The 20621-nt window shown below is 33.8% G+C and overlaps 1 protein-coding gene across 1 annotated transcript; it reads left to right on the forward strand.

Moving 5' to 3' along the window:
• The first annotated feature begins 2098 nt into the window (after nt 1–2098).
• Nucleotides 2099–5421, forward strand: LOC149561677 (uncharacterized). Its single transcript, XM_089827885.1, has 2 exons — nt 2099–4852; nt 4973–5421. Exons 1-2 carry the CDS (start codon nt 2140–2142, stop codon nt 5419–5421), a joined length of 3162 nt encoding a protein of 1053 aa, XP_089684011.1. The 5' UTR covers nt 2099–2139.
• The last annotated feature ends 15200 nt before the right edge of the window (nt 5422–20621 follow it).

The raw sequence follows: 20621 nt of genomic DNA on the forward strand, positions 1-20621 counted from the left end.
TCCACCTTCTCTTAATACTATTGACCAAGATAGGGGAGGAGAGCAACATGCTTGAAGTGAGTGCTCCAGAATAGTATCTTTTTGTGTGTTTAATTTTTTGTGCTTCCCTTGTATCTTGTTTGCTAAATGTGTGTTTAGGTTTCTTTAAACGACCCTTGTTTCTCCATTGGCGTAAGGTGATAAAAAAATTGTTGCATTGTGACATTCTTCTATCAATCATTCTATGTTATGTTGTATAGGTGCTATTGTTCATATTTATGTCCTTTTGTTACCTACTTGGACTTGCAACATCGTATCACCAATTCTTTTTGGTCTCCATGAAGGTGATCCAAAAAGACTCTTCTTTGTAACTCTTACGTGTATTGCTTTCATTGTATTATAGTTCTACTTTATTTGGGGGATGATGACATTTCATACTTGATATATAATACTTACATAGTATCATATGATCATATTGGGCTCACAAATTTAGTAGGCATCCTTGTGATCTTGCATGTTATGTTTTCATTTCCCTTGATGTGTCTTCTTTTGGGGGCATCCCATAGTGCAAACATTTTTCAATGCTTATACATATACTCTGTTAAACTCATTGTTCATGTTAAAGTGTCACCAATGAATTTACCATAGGTGTATATGCTCTACTCATTTTTTAATTCCATAAATGAGGTAGTGAATAGAGATTCTGAGTATAGCTTGAAGTACTTTAGCCCTGATTGCTTGGCATGCTTCCTAAGCTAGCATCACATCTATGCATTACTACTTCACCCCTCTCTTTCAATGCACATCTCTTACAAATCCTTTTGTGGATCATGCACAATCTTTATAAATGTGTTCTCTATACACATTCAATTTCAATCGAGGAAGTGAACATCCTTACATTTGGTCTCTCTTTCCTTTAAATGCACATACGATAAATCTCATCTATGGACTTCGTGTGACAATTTGCTTAAGTCTCATCTGTATGTAATGCATTCTTACTAAACCTTACCATGGTGATACAAAGAAAGTTGCCCGAATTGTACGCAGACACAGTAAATACAATGGATTATATATATATATATTTTAAATCATAAAACTTACAAGCACGGGTACTAACAACAAGAACATGAACATCCACCCAAAGCTGGATAGATGCAAAAAGAAAATTGTGGTACTGATAAGTATGACGACACCATGAGTCGACTCGAGCTATTTTTCTCTTTCCAAGCGTCCGGCCTACGCTGGGGAAGGCTGACATAACAAATGGATAACGTTTGCAGCAGGCATCTCACCGACAAAAACAAAACGAAGTTTTGTCCGCCATGAAAGAAAATTTTGGTAAGAACAGACATTTCGTGAAAGTTAGTTCGTGACTTGACTTTGAGCCTGCGCAGAAAGGGGCATTGATTGTTCAGCCTTCGCATCATCCACAGGGCATCCATTTTTTCTCTCTCTGCGCTGCCTTGTCTAACTTGCCGTCTACCAAAGTCAAGTCGTGCATTCAAAACTGCCAAACCCCACTCCTCATTCATATGACATAAACCGCAGTTTTTAAATTTTTAATCTAATAAATAAATGTCATTAAATTGTTATGTCAGGTTAGAAATAATCGTCTGGATAGCCATTTTCACGTTGTCATTGTTCAGCCTTCGCATCATCCACCTGCCACTGCATAAAGTATTCATTATTTCTTTCTCTCTCTGCGCTGCCTTGTCAAAACTTGTCGTGTAACAAAGTCAGGCCTTGCATTTCAACCTGCCAAACCCCACCCCTGACTCATAACACGTTTTCACCCTCACTTCATTGGCGATTCGTGAAGAAAATTGGAGTTCAAACAAAGACATTTCAAATTGCATCCCCAAGTTGTACAAATTGCTCACTTCTCTTTTCTACCCTATTTTGAATCAAGATTCCAGCTAACACAGCATCAATTTAGTCATTAACATAAGAATCAAGATTCTACTTCCACCACTAGCTGTCAAATCTGTCGTTTCATTTCTGTAAGGAAGTCCAAGTCATGCATTTAAAGCTGCCAATTGGTCTTCCCAAAAAAGTAAAGTCCTGCATCTAAATTTGTCGTGCAGCTCATCTTCAGTTTTCACATCATTCATCACCGCTGGAGAAAATCTTAGAAGGAATCTCAGGCTTAAACCACACATTATGTTGTTTGGGGTTATTCTGCATAGCAAATTCAGAATGGAGATGAAGACGATGCTGCTTCCTCTGCTCCTCTATCTCTGTCTCTCTGCGCTGCCTGTTCATATGGAAAAGCCTTCGAATTATTCTGATCTGCAATCTCTCATTGCGTTCAAATCTGCTCTCCTTTTGGATCCATTCAATTCCTTGTCCGATTGGTCTCCCAATCACACCTTCTGCAATTGGACTGGCATTATTTGCTCTTCTCGCCGACAGCGTGTGGTTTCACTCAATCTCACTGCTATGGGACTATATGGCCCCGTCTCTCCTTTTCTGGGAAATCTTTCTTTCCTTCGAGTACTTGTTCTCAGAAATAATAGCTTGGAGGGCCACATTCCATATCAGCTTGCAAGGCTGCATCGATTGAGAGTGCTTCGCTTGTCTGTAAACAATTTGGAAGGTCACATTCCATCCTCACTAGGAGGTTGTCGTTCTTTACAATCTCTTATAGTTTCGTTTAACAATTTAAGTGGGAGCATTCCCTCTGAGCTGAGCCTTCTTTCAAATTTAGAAACCATAGCATTAGGAAGAAACAAATTGACAGGTATAATCCCACCTTTCTTAGGAAACCTGTCTTTTCTAACTGCTGTAGACTTGTTCGAAAATGGATTCCAAGGTGGCATTCCCGCCGAGCTGGGTATGCTTAGTCAGCTAAACGTGCTTGGTCTTGTTTCAAACTGGCTAACAGGACCGATCCCTGTGGCCCTTTCAAATTGCACTCGTCTACAGAAGTTGGGATTATATAAGAACTATTTAAATGGCCCAATTCCATGGGAGTTTGGCAGGCTTTCAGAGTTGCAATACTTGTATTTATGGGGAAATCAACTCACCGGAGAAATACCCAGCTCATTGGGTAACCTCACCCAGCTGCAACTGCTGTCATTGTCTATCAATCAACTGAGTGGCACGGTGCCCTTCGAATTCGGGAAACTACAGTACCTGAGAAGGCTTGATTTGGCTATCAATCAACTTGTGAGTGGAAGCAGTGGTTTGTCCATTCTAACAGTCTTAACTAATTGCTCTAGCCTGGAGGATCTTGATTTGTCATTAAATGATCTAACTGGCGTCATCCCCACTTCTGTCGGCCGCTTTCCAAATTCGCTCTCTGATTTAGGATTGGACTCGAATGAAATTGGGGGAAACATACCAGATGAGTTTGGTAACCTCACAAACTTGACAACATTAGACGTACATGCCAACCGATTGAATGGCACTATTCCATCTACACTCAGTAAACTTCCAAATTTGGAAAGATTAAATCTGGCTAGAAACAATTTACAGGGAAGAATTCCAGAAAATTTTGGCGAAGCAAAGAGGCTTGGATTGTTGGATCTCAGCGAGAATATGCTTACAGGGCAAATACCACATAGCCTTGGCGAGCTCCCACAATTAAGAGAGCTTATTTTTCATCACAATCAATTATCAGGGAAAATACCTACCAGTTTAGGGAGATGCAAGACTCTGGAAAAGGTGGACTTCGCGCACAACAAATTTACAGGAAATATACCAGTTGAAGTTGCAAGCCTTGAGAATCTCCAGTTCTATTTCAACGTTTCTGGAAATTTATTGCAAGGCTCTATTTTGGATTTGAGCAAAATGGTTATGGTTTTAGCTATAGATGTTTCTCACAACAATTTTTCTGAAGGAATTCCTAGTGCACTGGCAAGCTGTAAGGGGTTGGAATATCTAAATCTTTCTGGAAATGCATTTGAAGGACTTATTCCGGCATCACTAGCAGAACTGCAAAACCTACAATACATGGATCTTTCTTGCAATAATCTGTCAGGTACAATACCGGTGACTTTCAAAAATATGAAAATACTCAAGCATCTTAATCTCTCTTCAAACAGGTTAAGTGGAGAAGTACCAAAAGGAGGAGCTTTCGCAACACTTGATGCATCAGAAATTATGGGAAATTTTGGCCTATGTGGTGAATGGATAAACTTACCACCATGCTCTCATTCCAATCACAAACACCCACCACTCTCCAAAAAGGTAATAATCCCTATTGTAGTTGGCATATCAATTTTGATCATGTCACTTCTCTTGGTGGTGTTTTCTTATAGATCATGCAAACATTCTAGCACTCTTGCTCTTGAGGTATGGCCTCCAAAAATTTCATACGAGGAACTTGTAAATGCAACTAGTGGGTTTAGTGATCAAAATCTTTTAGGAATTGGTAGTCTTGGGTCGGTTTATAAAGGAATTTTGAAGAATGGTACATATATAGCTGCCAAAGTTCTAAAGTTGCAAGATGAACATGCTCATGAAAGTTTCACCAAAGAATGTGATGCATTAAAGAGGGTTCGCCATCGGAATGTAATTCAAATAATTTCAACATGCTCCAACCTTGATTTTAAAGCCATTATTCTTCCATTCATGTCAAATGGAAGTTTAGAGAAATGGCTATACCCCCTTGAAGGGGATAGATGTAGATTAAATTTGAGTGATCGAATAAGGATAGCAATAGAGGTAGCACAAGGAATGGCATACCTTCACCATTATTGCTTTGTTCAAGTGATTCATTGTGACCTCAAGCCTGGTAATGTTCTTTTAGTAGATGACATGACTTCATACATAGCAGATTTTGGCATTTCTAGCCTTCTTATCAGCAATTTCATGGATTCTTTAACTTCTACAGATGCACTGAAAGGATCTATTGGCTACATTGCACCAGGTACAATTTTTTTTCTACCTCTCTCTCTACATTTCATTACTTTTCTATGTTTAGTTTATAAAACATCAAATGTTCCAAATGACATGGGAGTAATTTATTCTTCTTTGATTGTTATTATAGAGTATGGAGTGGGAGGAAACCTTACTATAAAAGGAGATGTATATAGTTATGGAATTCTAGTTTTAGAATTGTTGACAAGAAGGAAGCCAATAGATGATATGTTTATTGATGGAATCAATCTACAAAAATGGACAGATTTGCATTTTCCAAATCGAATCTCTGATATAGTGGATAATTTCCTTCTTATAGATGCTCATGATTCAAAGACACCAAAAGTAATGGAATGCCTTACTCAATTTGTAGAAATTGGGTTATTTTGTACAAGGGAGTCACCTGAAGAGAGACCTAATATGATTGAGATAGTTGATAGATTAAATACAATCAAAGGTACATTTCTTGGTACTCCTAAAACTCATCAACTACCAATAGATATCACACCTTTTATTAGTGATGAGAAAAATACTACTAAGTCAGGAAACAATGGAAGTTCGTCTACATCTACATGCTAGACCCATAAATATTTTCTTTGTGTTTTGTGTCAAATCCAAAATGCATAGTGATCAAGTGTATTATTTTGAATAGTATAGAATTAATTGTGACAAAATGAAATAATATTATAACTTTTTTTTGTATATGACACCTAAATAGTATAATATCATGCCATAATTTGAGTTGTCACATATAAAAGTATGAGTAGAAAGTAGATGTGGATGAAATATTTTTTTAGATCTATCAATTATTTAGATACATAGTAAAATATACATCTTTATAGAGAAAAAATCTATAGAAAAGATATGGTTTTAATTATAGTTATTGAATAACATTTTCTTTATAGTATTACTTTTATATATTTGATGAGATGAATACAATTTTAAATTTATTTTATAGTATATTATTTAGTTCATAGTATTACTTTTATATGTTCGATGAGGTTCACATTCTATTTTTTTAAAGGAGAATATTGAGTTCTACAACCGCACAACCCACCAACCAATTTGTTTCCTAACACAAGTGAATGTGTTTCTTGCATAGAAGAAAATGTCTTATCCTCCCTATCCTTTCAATAATACTCACACCCATATAACAAGAAAGAAAACTATTTAAATTCACCACCTATTCCCCATGATGCCATGCTAGAAAATGATGGCATCCTTATCATCAATGTAAATGACTAGGCACTTACACGAGTCTATCATATCTTTTTATGAGGACTCCACTGACCTTGAATTTTTTCACCTCTATTGAGTTTTCAAATCAATGGTTATTACAACATACAAATTCCTAAGGCCTTAAAATATGCCAAAAGCCATACTAATAATATTATCAAATCAAAAACATAAATTGATGGATTCAAAATGTAGCTGTTAGGCATAAATGTGGTTGTAGGTAAGTAGTAACATCAATGGAGATGTGTCCTACAATCTGGAAGAAATTGAGGAGGACAAGGAGGATGGTAAGGACAAAAAGATAGAGGGGGATTCCCACAAGGTGCAAAAATATGTTCTCTACAACCCCGCTGACCAAGGTTATGTTGGGGACCCACTTCAGCAACCTAGAGGAGAGGGACACTTACATGTGGTCAATAAGAAGATTGAGGTTCCACGTGAATTTGGTTTGAAACATAAGGCAAGAGATGCTAAGGGTAGGTAATGGTCATCTCTTTTTGGAAAAAACCTACGGGTAAGTCATCTTTCTCCCCTATTATTTTAAAATCTTTCTAGTAGAAAGTCGAGTTCCAAATATTTGTGTTGGACCCCATTGTTGATTATTCTATTTCATCTATGGACTTTACACTTGTTGGTAAATTCTTGGGGTCCAGACTGGATATTGATTCTTTAAGGAATATGGTCAAGAGGAAATGGGCTCTCTAGGGTGAAGTTGATATAGTAGTCATGCCTAAAGCCTTCTTCTCCTTTTTTTTCACTTGTAAGGAGGACTTGAATATGGTTCTATGCGAGGGACCCTAGTATTTTGGAAGAAGCTCCCTTACGATTAATAAATGGAAACCAAATCTAGAATTATCTAATGTGTTCTTCCTTACAATGCATGTTTAGGTCCAACTTCCAGGTCTCCCGTTGGAGTTTTGGCATGAAGATATTTTTAAAGGGATTGGTAGAACCTTTGGAGATCTTATAGCTATTGATAATATGACTAGTGCTAGATCTAGTCTTCTTTATGCCAAGATTTATGTGAAAGTTTCTCAGCTTAAGGATTTACATCAAAAAGTGAGTATTTTTTCTAAACTAGGAAAGAGGATACATGAGGTTTAATTTGAAGATCTTCCTAATGCCTATTTCTATTGCAAAAAAGTGCATCATTTGGCTAAAAATTGTCCTAAAAGGCCTAAAAAACTAGTAAGGTGGTGCCAGAAAAGGAGACCCCCAAAAACTGGTATGGAGACCTAAAGAACCAAAAGGTAATGCTTCTACCCTTGTTAAGAAAGCTATTAATGTTAGTCGTAATGATGATACTGATAGTAATGAGATAAAGAAGGAATACAAAGAAACTTATTATATTGGGAAAGAGAAGGGAGATAGAGAGAATATAGAGAAGGAAGACAAAAATGATATGGTCTTAAGAACAGAAGAGTCCTCTCTTCCTCTGCCTTTCAAGAATGGTTCTAAGATAGATACAGAAGAGTTTTAGCCAGATTGCTTGTCCCAAATCATGATTGAAGACCAAGAAGATATTGGTTTGGAGGGTGAATGTGAGGAAGGGGAAATTCAGATGGAGAATTTCATTAAGATCCTGAGATATGTTATGGATAATTTTCTTGATGAAAGTAACCTTCACTTATTTGAACCTATTATTTAAGATTATTTTGTGGGTGATGTGGTTCCTAATACTAATCTTGAAGTTTTCCTTAAGCAAGAGGAAGAAAACTGACAAGGAGATTTTCCCTTTAGTTTCATCTTCTAGAGTTTCCACAAGGAGGAAGAAAATAGAGATAACCTCCACTAAAGTGAAGGTGGATGTTGGATCTTCAGATAAAGTGGGAAGGAAATGTCTCAAGAATAAGAGGGGAATGTTGAGTTTACAGAATATAGCTGATGGAAAGCAAGCTATTATTATAGAATATACCCCTAAGAAAAAATGAAGATTATTTCATGGAATATAAGGGGGCTAAATAGTCTATATAAGATGAAGGTGGTTAGAAATCTAGGTAGATATCATAAAAGTGATATTTTGTTATTCAAGAGAACAAAATGGATAAGGAAAAAGAAGAAAAGTTATGGTTTTTCAAGAGCTATGAGGTGTTGGCTAGTAGTTTTGAAGGAGCCTTAGGAGGTACTTTGATTATGTGGAATCAATCTATTATTTCTTGCTTGGTCATTGATTCTAATAAGAATTTTGTAGCGGTCAAGTTTCATCATTTAAATTTGGATTTCAATTGGAGCTTGGTAAAAATTTATGCTCCTAGTAGCAAGAATATGAGGAAAAAGTTATAGAACACATTATCAAATCTTAAAAGAAAATATTATAATGGAAGTTGGATCCTAATTAGGGACTTCAATGTTCCTCTCTATGATCATGAATAATTGTAGGGTAATCTGAGTCAGCTTCCAAATGTAAGATTTAATTTGATGGAATTTATTAATGGAGAAGGGTTGATGGATCTAGATCTTCAAGGAATTTGCTTCACTTGGACTAATAAGAAGGGGGGGGGGGGGGGGGAGAGAATTGTATTCAATCTCTCCTAGATAGGGTCCTTATTTCTCTTGATTAAGTCCAGGAATTTTCATGTTTCATGTGTATAATTTCTAAGGTGGCCTCTGATCATTTTCTTCTGGTCTTTGTGGTAGATTTGTTTAAAGCTATAAAAAAAAATTCCCTATAGATTTGAGAAAATATAGATTCAGTACCTCAATTTTTCTTAGATTTGCAAAAGCTGGTGGAATATCAAGGTGGAAGGCATAGTTCCCTTTCATATTGCGAAAAAAATTAGGCATGTTAAAGGGAAATTTAATGAATGGAAAAAACTAAGTTTGGAGATATCTTCAATGAAAAAGCCAATATGTTAATAGAGCTAAAAGATATTCAAGATATAATTCAAATGGAAGGCTATTCTGAGGTATTTCTAGTCAAAGAAAATGAAAAATTTGTCAATTTCCACAATATTGTCTCAAAGGAAGATTTCTCTTGGAGGAAAAGGTCTAGGGATATTTGGCTACAGGCAGGGTATAGAAATTCCAAATTTTTTCACTTGACTTCTATGAAACATAGGGCAACTAATCGTTTAACTTGCCTGAAGGTGGGTCTGAATGAACCGACTAGTGAGAAGGAGATTGTTAACGAGTTGCTATCATTTTTATTTTCTCTTCTCTCTATAGATAAAAATATTGATAGGATTAACTAGGAAGAATTGCTTGGAATTGTCCCCATAAAAGTGTCTAAAAAGAAGAATTCTGGATTGACTACTATTCCTTGTGAGAAAGAGATTTATGAAATATTCAATCTTTTGAAGTGGATAAATCCCCTAGCCCAGATGGATTTCCCATATTTTTATTCCATATTTTATGGAAGGTTTTTGGAAATGATGTTTTCATTGTAGTTAAGGAGTTCTTTGGAGTGTAAAAAATGCTTAAGGATATTAACTCTATCTTCTTATGCTTGATTCCTAAAAAGGTGGGAGTGGATGCCCTTGAGCTCTTTAGACCCATTATCCTTTGCAACTTGATTTATGAAATTATATCTAAAGTTTTGACCTTGTGTATTATGAAGATTCTTCTGAATTAGCTATTTGAACAACAAAATGGTTCTGTCCCAAGAACACAAATTTTGAACTCTACCACAGTGGTGCATGAAAAAATTCATTGTATGGCTTCCTCCAATACTCAGGGGTTTTTAATGAAAGTGGATATTGTAAAATCTTATGATAGGGTGGAATGGAGCTTCCTTTTCAAAATTATGAAGGCTTTTGGATTTGGTGACAGATGCTTACATTTGATTTCTCAACTGGATACTATGACATATGTGTTTGTTTTGGTTAATGGGGATTCCACAAGCTTTTCTAAACCTTCTAGAGGGTTGAGGCAAGGGGACCCTATATCTCTAATTTTTTTTACTATTATTGCTAAATGTTTGGGAAGGTCTATCAGAGTTCTTGTGGAAAATGGGGATATTCATGGTATAAATCCTTCATCTTAACATCTATTCCATTCTCATGAAAAATTTGGTGATGATAATATAATTTTTCTGGGTGTGGCTTCTATTAAGGAGGCTAGAAACTTTAAAAGGGCCCTTAATTTGTATTCTGATACTTCGGGGTAATTGGTTAACTAGAAGAAAAGTTCTATATTTTTCCTTAATACTCCTATTCCAAGGAAAAGGAAGATTGCTACCATATTGGGATGTTCTATTGGTGATTTTCCAAACACCTATCTTGGGATTCTAGTGGGCCAAAAACTTGTTGATTCCTTTTGGGAGAAACTAGTTGAGAAGTTTAACAAAAAACTGGTAGGTTGGAAAGGAAATAGGCTTAGTCAAGCTTGAAAAGTTACTCTTCTCATGTAGTCTCTTCAAATCCTTCCTAACTAATCCCTTAGCCTCTTTAAACTTCCAAGTAAATATGTTGAGGCAATTGAAAAGATCCAAAAGATTTTTTTATGGACAGTGTATGAAGAAAGGAAAAGACTTCCATTAATTGTATAGGATAATATCTATAAGCCTAAATGTGAAGGGGGGCTTGTTATTAGGAACATAATAAATGTATGAATAAATCTTTGTTACCGAAGCAAGGTTGGAGAGTTTGTCAAGAATAAAAGGAATGAAATACCATTTGGAAGCCTAAATTATATCTCAAAAATGCCCCTTATCTCTTTGAGTGCCTAAATTATACAAGGCTCAATAACTCCTCTTCCATTTGTAATGTTGTTCAAGGAGTAAAAAATATTCTTGAAAAAGGGTTTAGATGGAAGTTGGGAGATGGCATAAGGGTGAGGTTTTGGGAAGCTATTTGGGTACTACATCTTTTGTTGTTTCAGGTTTACTTCATTGCCTTTACTATTCAAAGATGCAAGAAGACCTATCGATGTTATGTTTCTAACTACTAGAGGAATTATGGCTGGGTGAATCTTGTGGAGATTAGTCATGACCTTTTGTTTATCCAGATCTCTCTCAATGCCTTTTGCCTTAATCTAGACAAGGAGGATTCTTTGGTTTGGGAAATTGACCCAAGTGGGAATTATAAAGTGGAATCTATTTTTAGGACTAAAACTAATGTAAATCAACCTCCTTGGTTAAAAGCTTGGATGAAGGGACTTATCCCTAAGATTGAAATTTTCTTTTGCATCACTCTTCAAAACAGGATCCTAACTATAGAAAAATAAAAGGGGCTTTAATATAGTTAATAGATGTATTCTATGGGAAAATGCAAATGAAGATAGTAATCACCTTTTCCCCCATTGTAAATTCAATCACAATGTCTAGAATATCCTTCTTGAGTACCAGAATCTTTAGTAGGCTCAACCCAGCAACATTATGGAATGTTTTCAAAGTTGGAAATGCCATACAAGTTGTTCAATAATTCATTCTCTTTGGAACTTTTCTCTTCCACAACTTTTTTGGTGGCTCTGGAAAGAAAGAAATAAAAGGATGTTTAGAGATAAAGAATGTCCTACTTGGATAGTTGGCCACAAAATCCTTAGGGCTCTTAGAAAATATTCCTTAATCAATACAACAATGAAGGTGCCTCTGATATTAACCACCCTATGAGATGCAAAGAGATCAAAGATAAAACCAACAAAGAGGGAGTGAAATTTCCTCCTAATGGGTGGATAAAAGCTAATTTTGATGGATTTACCAAAGGTAACTTGGGGAGAGATAAGTGTGGTGGAGTTCTCAAAGATCATAATTTTAGGGTGGTAGATGTTGTGTGTGTTACTATTGGTTCCTCTACTAGTCACATGGCGAAAGTAGTGGCAACTTTGTTTATTGTTCACAGGGCTATGGAAACTAGTATTCAAAACTTATGGCTGGAAGGGGACTCTTTGAATATAGTCAACATGCTTAATAATAATTATTCCATAGCTTGGAATATTGAAATAATTATTACAGAAATTAAAAGTCTCCTTAATAATTTTGAAAAAGTTTTTATGACCCATATTTATCATGAGGGTAATAGGTTTGCTGACTAGATTGCCAACAAAGTAGTGTATACAAACAAACCACTGTCATTGGGTGATGACCTATGCAAGGAAGTAGATTTAAAGGAGATAATTCAATTTGATGTGACAAATGAAGTCAAAGCTATGTTTAATGTAAACTTTAATAAAGGTTTTTTCAAATTTTGAAGGCAGTTGTAACTTTAATGATAGTGGTAATCTTTTTTTCAGGAGATACCTCTTCATTATTACCTTCTTAAACTAGAACATTTTGTGGGTGATATTGGAATCAAATGTGAAAGCCTATAAATCATTTTCTTAAAAAAACTCGCCTCATTCAAAATGTCTGGTTATTAGTGTGGGTTACTCTATGGGTGGCCAGCTGAGGAAGTAAGAGCCTTCGAATTGTAAGCACTGGAAGGAGAAAACAATAGTTTGGAACATTCTCCACAAAGGTAAGCTAATTGATTACCTAGAGAAATTTCATGGCTACAAACCCCATATTATCAAAGAATTTTTTAGAAATTGGGTTGGGGAGAATGTGACCTTCCATGGGGTCTTTGTGTCTATCACCAAAGTGTTTATTGTAGAAATTACTAGGCTCCCTATTAGGAGAATCAAATTTAAAAAGAGACCAAAATTTCAAATGCTACCTTGAAGAAGAAAGAAAACTGGTCAAGGAAGGGGACTTCTTTGATCTTGAATAGATTAAGGTCCTTTGGAAAGATGTTTTGTCTTATATTCATGAGTATTTCATTCTTGATGGGATCTCTAAAAGAGTACATACTTTTCATTTTATTTTTTAAAATCATTTCATATACAAGGATAGGGTTTATTTCCCATTGTAATTGAAGTTGTCCTTATTAAACAACCTTCATTCTCATAGGAAAACAAATTCCAATCCCATTCTCCATGAAGGGTTTATCCTACTAATTGAGGAATATTGTAGAGACAATATTGTGAAGCTAGATCTTTCCTTCAGTTGGAAAGACAAAGAAGATATTTGGGAAGAAATTTTTGGATAAATCTAGTGCCAAAGAAATTAAAACCCAAAATGTTAAAATTGAGGAGATTAAGGAAATGTATATTGAGTTAGATAGCAACTCAGTTAGTGAGAAGATCGTGCAAAGAAAACTAAATATAGGAAGACTAAGGGTGATGGTAAAAGTGAGGAAAAACCAAAGGTTAGACCTAAAGAAAGTGTGGAAGAACATAAGGACACCATAGAAGCAGAGAATGATGATGAAGTGGAGGGAGAAATAGAGAGTGGAGATTATATAGCTCAAACAATGATGGGTACTCAGGTAGTCAGGATGATACTATGGATAAGTGTAGCAGAACATAGAGCAATGTGGCTTCTCTGAACCTTGAAAATAAGAATCCAGACATCTCTCTGAACTCCTCAAAGAGAAAAGACAACAATGTGAAAGATAATACATAGGTACACTTAAAGTTGATGAGGAGAAGGAGTGAGTGATGGATACTAATAAGGATGATAAGTTGGTCCTTATTACCCAAGAGCCAAATACTGCTGATACTACCCAAAAGAATGACACTAAGGAAAATAATTTACCTAGGGAAAAGGACTCTATGCCTAAAGAGCCCCATAGTGATACTGATTATCTCAAGATGAACAGTGCCGATGAGGTGACTAGGGAGAAGAATATTAGTGGAAGGCTTATGTTTCTTAACAAAGTCAAATTGAAGGTGGACGTGACTTTGCTAGTTGATACTTGGCTCTATAATGAAATCATGGCCCTAAAGAAAGGTGTTAAAGAGTTGTAGAAGAATTTGGATAATGAAAATACCAAAAGAATTGAGCTAGAGGGTAAAGTTGAGAACATTCCTAAAAAAATGATAACTTGTGAAGCTAGGTGAGGCAACTAGTCAAGGATGGTGACAAACAGATGGACATGGTTAATTCCAACCTATGTGCATCATTGATTAGCATTGGAAGGAGGAGAAATGAGGAAATTATTTCTCCTATGCTTGCCAAATGACTAGGATCAGCACAAAAAGGGCCATTGAAGTTGCCCCTATCTCCAATTCTCAAGGTCTCCTTTAGGAGGTTTCTAATACTGCCAAAGAATTGACTAAGGCTATAGAGGAGCTAGAGTAATAGGGTAGTTTCTTGCTTTTGTTTTGTTGGTTCTGGTTGCTGGTCTAGGTTTATGTTTCTCTCTCTCTATTGGGTATTTTTTACTATTGTTTTTTCTATCTAGCTGGGCTATGTTTGTATGCTACTATTTAGGTTACAGGTCCCTGTAAAACATAGGTTTTGGTTTTTTCTATTACTGTAGGTTCTAGGTCCTTGTAAAACTTGGTGGACTATATTTCGTATACCTTTTTCAATTTTTTGTATGGGGTTTTGGGTTCCCTCAAAACCTATTTTTACTATAATCCAAAAAAAAATATTATCAAACCAAAATTTTCATATGCCTCTTAAATTTTTATCCTCCCTTAATAATGAAGATCCTTCAAATAAGATCTTCAAAATTATTTGTTAAAAAGTCATTTCCTATGCCTTTAAACCCATATCTACCACCCATAGACCAATTCACTCTATCAAAGATCTCTTAGTCGCTTGAGCATTTACAAAATTCATTATTTTTATAGGAGCCCATATATTAGAGATAGTAAATGATTCATTTGAACTTGGATAATAAAACATAAGGTTGATAGTAAAATAGATTTTATCTCCCACCATGCCTTGGCTAAACACCCTCACCACTTTTAACTTGAAAATATATAATTTAACATTAGAGAAGATAAACATTTTGTGCATAATTTTCTAGAGGATTTCACCACAAAAAACCTTGTGTCCAATTTTTAATTGAGACATGGAATGGAAGATTAACCCCATTTGGCGACCTAATTCAATTTTCTTCTCTATAACATAGGGATAGGGGACACCATTGATAACTGTCCATATTCCAATAACCATTCACTATTTTCTCACCCATATTCCCAGTTATTAAGAGTAAAGAAATACAAATAATGATAAGTAAAAGTCATAATGGATTTAGCCATGGAAGAAACTTCATAAATATGCGTTCTTGGGCTAGAGCATTATTGGGATGAGTGATTTCCCAAGAAGTCTCGATACTCTATTTTTATGAGAACCATCTAGATCTAACAAGTGCTAATTGTTTCATTCATTCTCACAAGAGATGAGTTCATGTGAACGACTACTCATGAAACATGGGTTGGCAAGTTCAACTCAAAATATACATTGTTGAATCTTGATAACAATATCACAATTTAAACTATTTAGGAAAATATCTCCTACTTATCGAATAAAAATCTATTCATAAATACATCATGTACTAATAGCCACCCTATTAGATGTCTTTAGTAGGACATATATAAAAAAGTATTTGCAAGTTTTCATAGACTACTAGGACATTTGTGCATGAGTACTAACAATTTTATGGTTTTCATAGTGTATGGTTATTAAGAGATCTTTATATGTTGAAATGACTACGTTTTGACCATTGAACACATAATATATCCCATAGTATCCAAAAATGATTTTTAAAAGAAAATTAAAATGCTATGCACCATTTAGAATTTGTAGGTGCACAAACTTAGTTATAATGACTTCAAACAAGATTCTCCCAAGTATCACATCCTAATTTTTAAAAAGATTATATTTTAAATTTTAATTAACACCACTAAAATAATGTACAATATTATGATATAAAATTTCACCATAATGACTTGCCTACATATTTTTGCAATCCTTCAGTTCCCTTATTACAAAGTGTTTTCTCTAATCTATTTTCCAAACTTCTAGAAAAGGAAGCTAGACTTAAACAACCTTTGAGATTCTTATAGAAAAAGAATATGTCATACTTTTAAAAATACTAATATTTATTTATTTTGAACTACGTAAAATCATTCAAGATGTACAAGTAGAATGAGCAAAAATGAAAGATTTATTTTGATTTATATTTATTGAATGATAATAAAAAAACTTACAATTTCTTGCAAAATAAACATTTGTCAATAAAACTAAAACAATTAAAATTTGAAGTAAGATAAAATACAACAACTACAATTAGAATAGCTATAAATATATGAAAGTTACAAGTTAAAATAATAACAAAGATACTTGAATGGCTAATAAAAATATAATGAAATCTATATCCAAAATTATTTTTTCCAAAATCTTATAAGACAAAAAAATTATATAACCTTAATTTTTAAGGTAATGTTATAAATTAGATAAAATAAATATTAATAAATAAACAAGCTAGTTGAAAGCTATTCTTGTAAGGGGAGTACAATTCTTTCATCTAAATTAATTGAATGTCAAGATTTTTTAATTTCCTTTCAAATAAGATAACTAGCACTTGCACTAAAGGAGGTGCAAGGGAACAACCAATAGGCAATTTTGTACCTATCCATTTTGGTAATGTTTTACTTTATAAAAGATTTAATCCCTCTGGAAATCTTTAGATGATTCAAATTAATAACCTTGATTTTTAATTCTAAAATGATTATCTTGTGTAATCCAAATCTAAACATTGATTCATTGGTAAAAAATCTTTGTTGGAGAATTTTTTATCATTGATTAGAACTTATGTTCTTGTTATTTTATGCCGTACCACTTAGAAGGAATTTTTCTTATATAATTAGAGTGAGTTTCTATTTTGCAATTAAATTATTTACAAATATTTCATAAAGTAAGTATCATTTGTGTTTGTGATATTTGTTTTTTATACATGTGAGATTAGTAAACATTAATTTAATATGAGTGCATTTATCATAGTATCTTGAATGAAAATTTAAAAGTATACAAATTCAACATGACATACTTTTATATCATCAAATATAATTCCAAATATATTTATTGCTAGGTACAAGATTATGCAATAACATTAAATCTTACAATACTAGTTTGTATATATTTTAATTGAATTCCCATAATATCTATTGTTATGCAATAAGAAACTGCATTACAATGGCTTATTGTACCCAATATATGAATAATGTATCAGTGAAGACCACCCTTTTTAGAATCACACAATCTCCTTTTTCTTTCTTATTTGTGTGGCCCCAAGGCTTGCATGGAGAAATGTATGGTTTGAAAGGATGAGGAAAGCATGGCATGAAAGATGTAGATGTATTTAAGAAAAATCAAGAAAGGTTGACAGTATATGGCAGGGAGTGAAAAGCTAGATGGTTGTACAAATGAGGGGAAAATTGTGGTGGTAACTATAATGTGTAATATTTGACATGCCAAAGATGTAAGAATAGTAATGACATTTTCAAGCTACAAATTCATAGATCAAGAGGTAGAGTGCTTGTGTCATTCCATTATGAGTTGAATTAAGCATTCATTCTAGTTTGTGTATTTAATTTAATCATTCCTCTTTGGAGAGAGCATGTTCTGAAATCTATTGTCATAGTAAGCTACATAGTTTGGGCATTCCTAATATTGGATAGAATAGTGCCTTGTTTCCATAAAGGCATTTGTAGGCCTAAGGATGATCTTGGCTCAGTTTCTACAAGGCATTTCTTTATTGCTAGTTAGGTGTCTTGGTAGAGTTACCTACATTACTCAGTTTTTTCAACCTGTCCTTTTATAGATAGTTGTCTTGTATAAATGTAGACATCAAAGTCATTTATAGGTTGGAAACCATTGTTTTGTGAAGGAATGACATTTTGATTTTTCACTTAGTATGATTTTGTAGATCACCAAAACACAAAATCTTGTAAATATTTCCCTAAAAAAGTAATAAATGAAGCCCATTCAATTTATTATAACACATAATTAGTCTACTCAATTGATGTAAGAGTTTGTAGGCTAACAATGTCAAACTAAATCCTATGTCATAAACAATGTTAGAAAGGGTACTTCTTTGGTGTGCACAACTTGGAGGAGGATTAATTGTGGACATTGTAAAGATAATCGAATGCCCAATTTGAGTATCAAGGCATAAATTTGTGTTCTTGCATTATGGGAGAGCTAAACTCTTTCAATGTAGGTTATTTCCTTTTTTTGTAAGCTGTGTTCAATTTCACCTATGTTGAAAACAAATAAATTTAGTTATAATTCTTTTTTTCTATATAAAATTATAGTAATCATTTATGTGTAAAGGATATATACCTTTCTTTTTGAAGATGTGAAGTAGATATCTACTATTTCCTTTATTTATTTTTCAATTTGGTATGTGCAAGATTTAAATTAGTACTCAATTAGAAGTATTAGCTTACTGGAAATAGTTCTTCAATTTTATGTTGTCATTGATGTTACACAAATGTCAATATTAACTGAGCAATGTAGAGTTTGTAGTATCAACCTTATATATCTCAATACTAACTGACCAGTTAGATAAAGAAGAAATTTTAGTATTAACCAAGTAGTTGGTTAAAGAGGGGTATCCTACTTGCAGTATTAACGGAGTGGTCGGGCATCAAAGGACTCATAGTATCAACTGAGTGTTCAATCCTAGTATTGACCAAGTGTCAATCGAATGCAATTGTCTAATAATTAATTGTTTGACACCAACTATTTGGATGTTTATTAATTATTTGGAAAAGTATTTAAGTCAACTTGTCCTAGCTTATGACATATAAGAAAGGTCAAGTTGTGAGGATACAATTTATAAGTGGAATGTGAAAAAGGAGATGGATATGTGAGCAAAGGTAGAGTAGGAAAGTGTGAAAGATAAGTTGCAAAGAATGTCTGATCAGGAAGGATCCAAAGATCAAGCTAGAACAGAGATTTGAATCTACAAAGATAGTTGCTTCATAAATCAGGTCAAATTGATGTTACTTTCTAACCATTGTAACAGTAAAGAAATCTATTAAGAGAGTTGACTTAATAGTCATATTATAAATCCTCTAACAAGGTGATATTTCAAGATTAAAGTGTTTCAAGAACTCTAACCAGGCCACTCCTAATAGGGTGATCTAAATTCTCTAACAAGGTCATACTTAATAATATGTATTGCAACCTTTAACAAGATTGGCTCCTAACAGGGCTTGCTTCAGAAGAGTGAAAAATATTGTAACTAGTTGCATGGTGGTTTTCCCAAATTAAGTTTCCACGTTAGGGTAAAAGTACAGATCCATGTCACCTTTTAGGATACAAAAACGTATTTTGGTCAAATCTCATTTCTCTATCAAAACTCAAATTTTTTCATAAATAAAAAATACCCTTTTAATAGATCTCAGTGTAAGGAAACTTGGCAAGAAAGAATATAACCGTTTCCACATAACCCATAATAGATCTAAAATAAATATGGAATTAAAATCCACATGCAAGAGAATAGACAACATACCCACAAAATTGTGACACAAGATATACCCCGGGAAACCCTCTTTGAGAGAAAAAATCCCAGCCTCCAAAAGCATCCATCATCATGTATTATTCAGCAAAATTACCATTGCCATACAACCATGGAAGCTTTCATAGCCATAGCCACAACCGAGCAAACTATGTGAACAAGCATGAATCCACACATCCCATGCCATACTTTCAACCTTCACAAATGCTCCCTTGGCTAACCTGTCAAGCCTTGTTCCGCTCGACTCTTACCTTTTGTCTTCTCCTTATCACTCTACAACAACTAGCCTTGTGGCTGCTTATATAGAAGCACGTCCCACAAAACCACTAAGTGGTATTACATAAACCATGTGCTAAAACCATGTGCTACCTAACCCACTGACCCCACATTTAATATTGGGCATTTAATTCTTTTCCCCAATATTAAATAATTACATAAAATATTATCACAATGTTACAATACAACTCATCAAGAATATTCCATGGGAATCTTTACATGTTGCATGTCCATCTAGGTGCAACATTACATAATAAAATAAAATAAAATATAACAATATTATGCAATTTGTGCAACACCCACTATCTCAACACTCAAATACAATATCATCATTATATAAATTTTAGAGTGCTTTGATTAGCTATAATCTATTATAATTTTAAAATATTATAAGTCAAAATTTTAACATTTCAAAAGAAGCTCCCTCAAAAAAGGAAAAAAAAAATAGTAGACCATATAAAAAAAATTAAAATTTATATTTAACTCTAAAGGATAAAGAGCTCCTTAGGAATATATAATTTTGTTTCAAACAGGTTTAGATTTGATAGGGAAGCTTTGACATGAGAAACAAACTATGAGATTTTGATAAGGTCGACCTTGAGTACTTATGACAAAGAAAATATACAACAAAAATAATTATTGATTTTTTTGTTCCCTAGCTATAAATGTCAAATATAAGATATTTTCAAATCAAAATAAAAAAATGATTTGCATATACTTGTTTGATGGGAACTACACCTTATATTTTTTACAGTTAAAAAAGGGACTTGAATATTTTCTTAAATGAATAAATTCTTACTCAAAAAAATTAGATGTATAAAAATCATCCAATTCTATACATGTCATTAGTTTACATCATCCTCAAATTCTAAAAACAAATTCCAATTTTTATGTCATTAATGTCAAACTATTACATTTTGATATCCATTTTTTATGTCATTAAAGTCAAACTATAACACTCTAATATAAGTGGAATGTGAAAAAAAAGATGTATATGTGAGCAAAGGTAGAGTAGGAAAGTGTGAAAGATAA

Source organism: Cupressus sempervirens, chromosome 4 (assembly GCF_028749045.1).
Source record: "Cupressus sempervirens isolate cs-2001-9-10 chromosome 4, ASM2874904v1, whole genome shotgun sequence".
Taxonomy (NCBI): domain Eukaryota; kingdom Viridiplantae; phylum Streptophyta; class Pinopsida; order Cupressales; family Cupressaceae; genus Cupressus; species Cupressus sempervirens.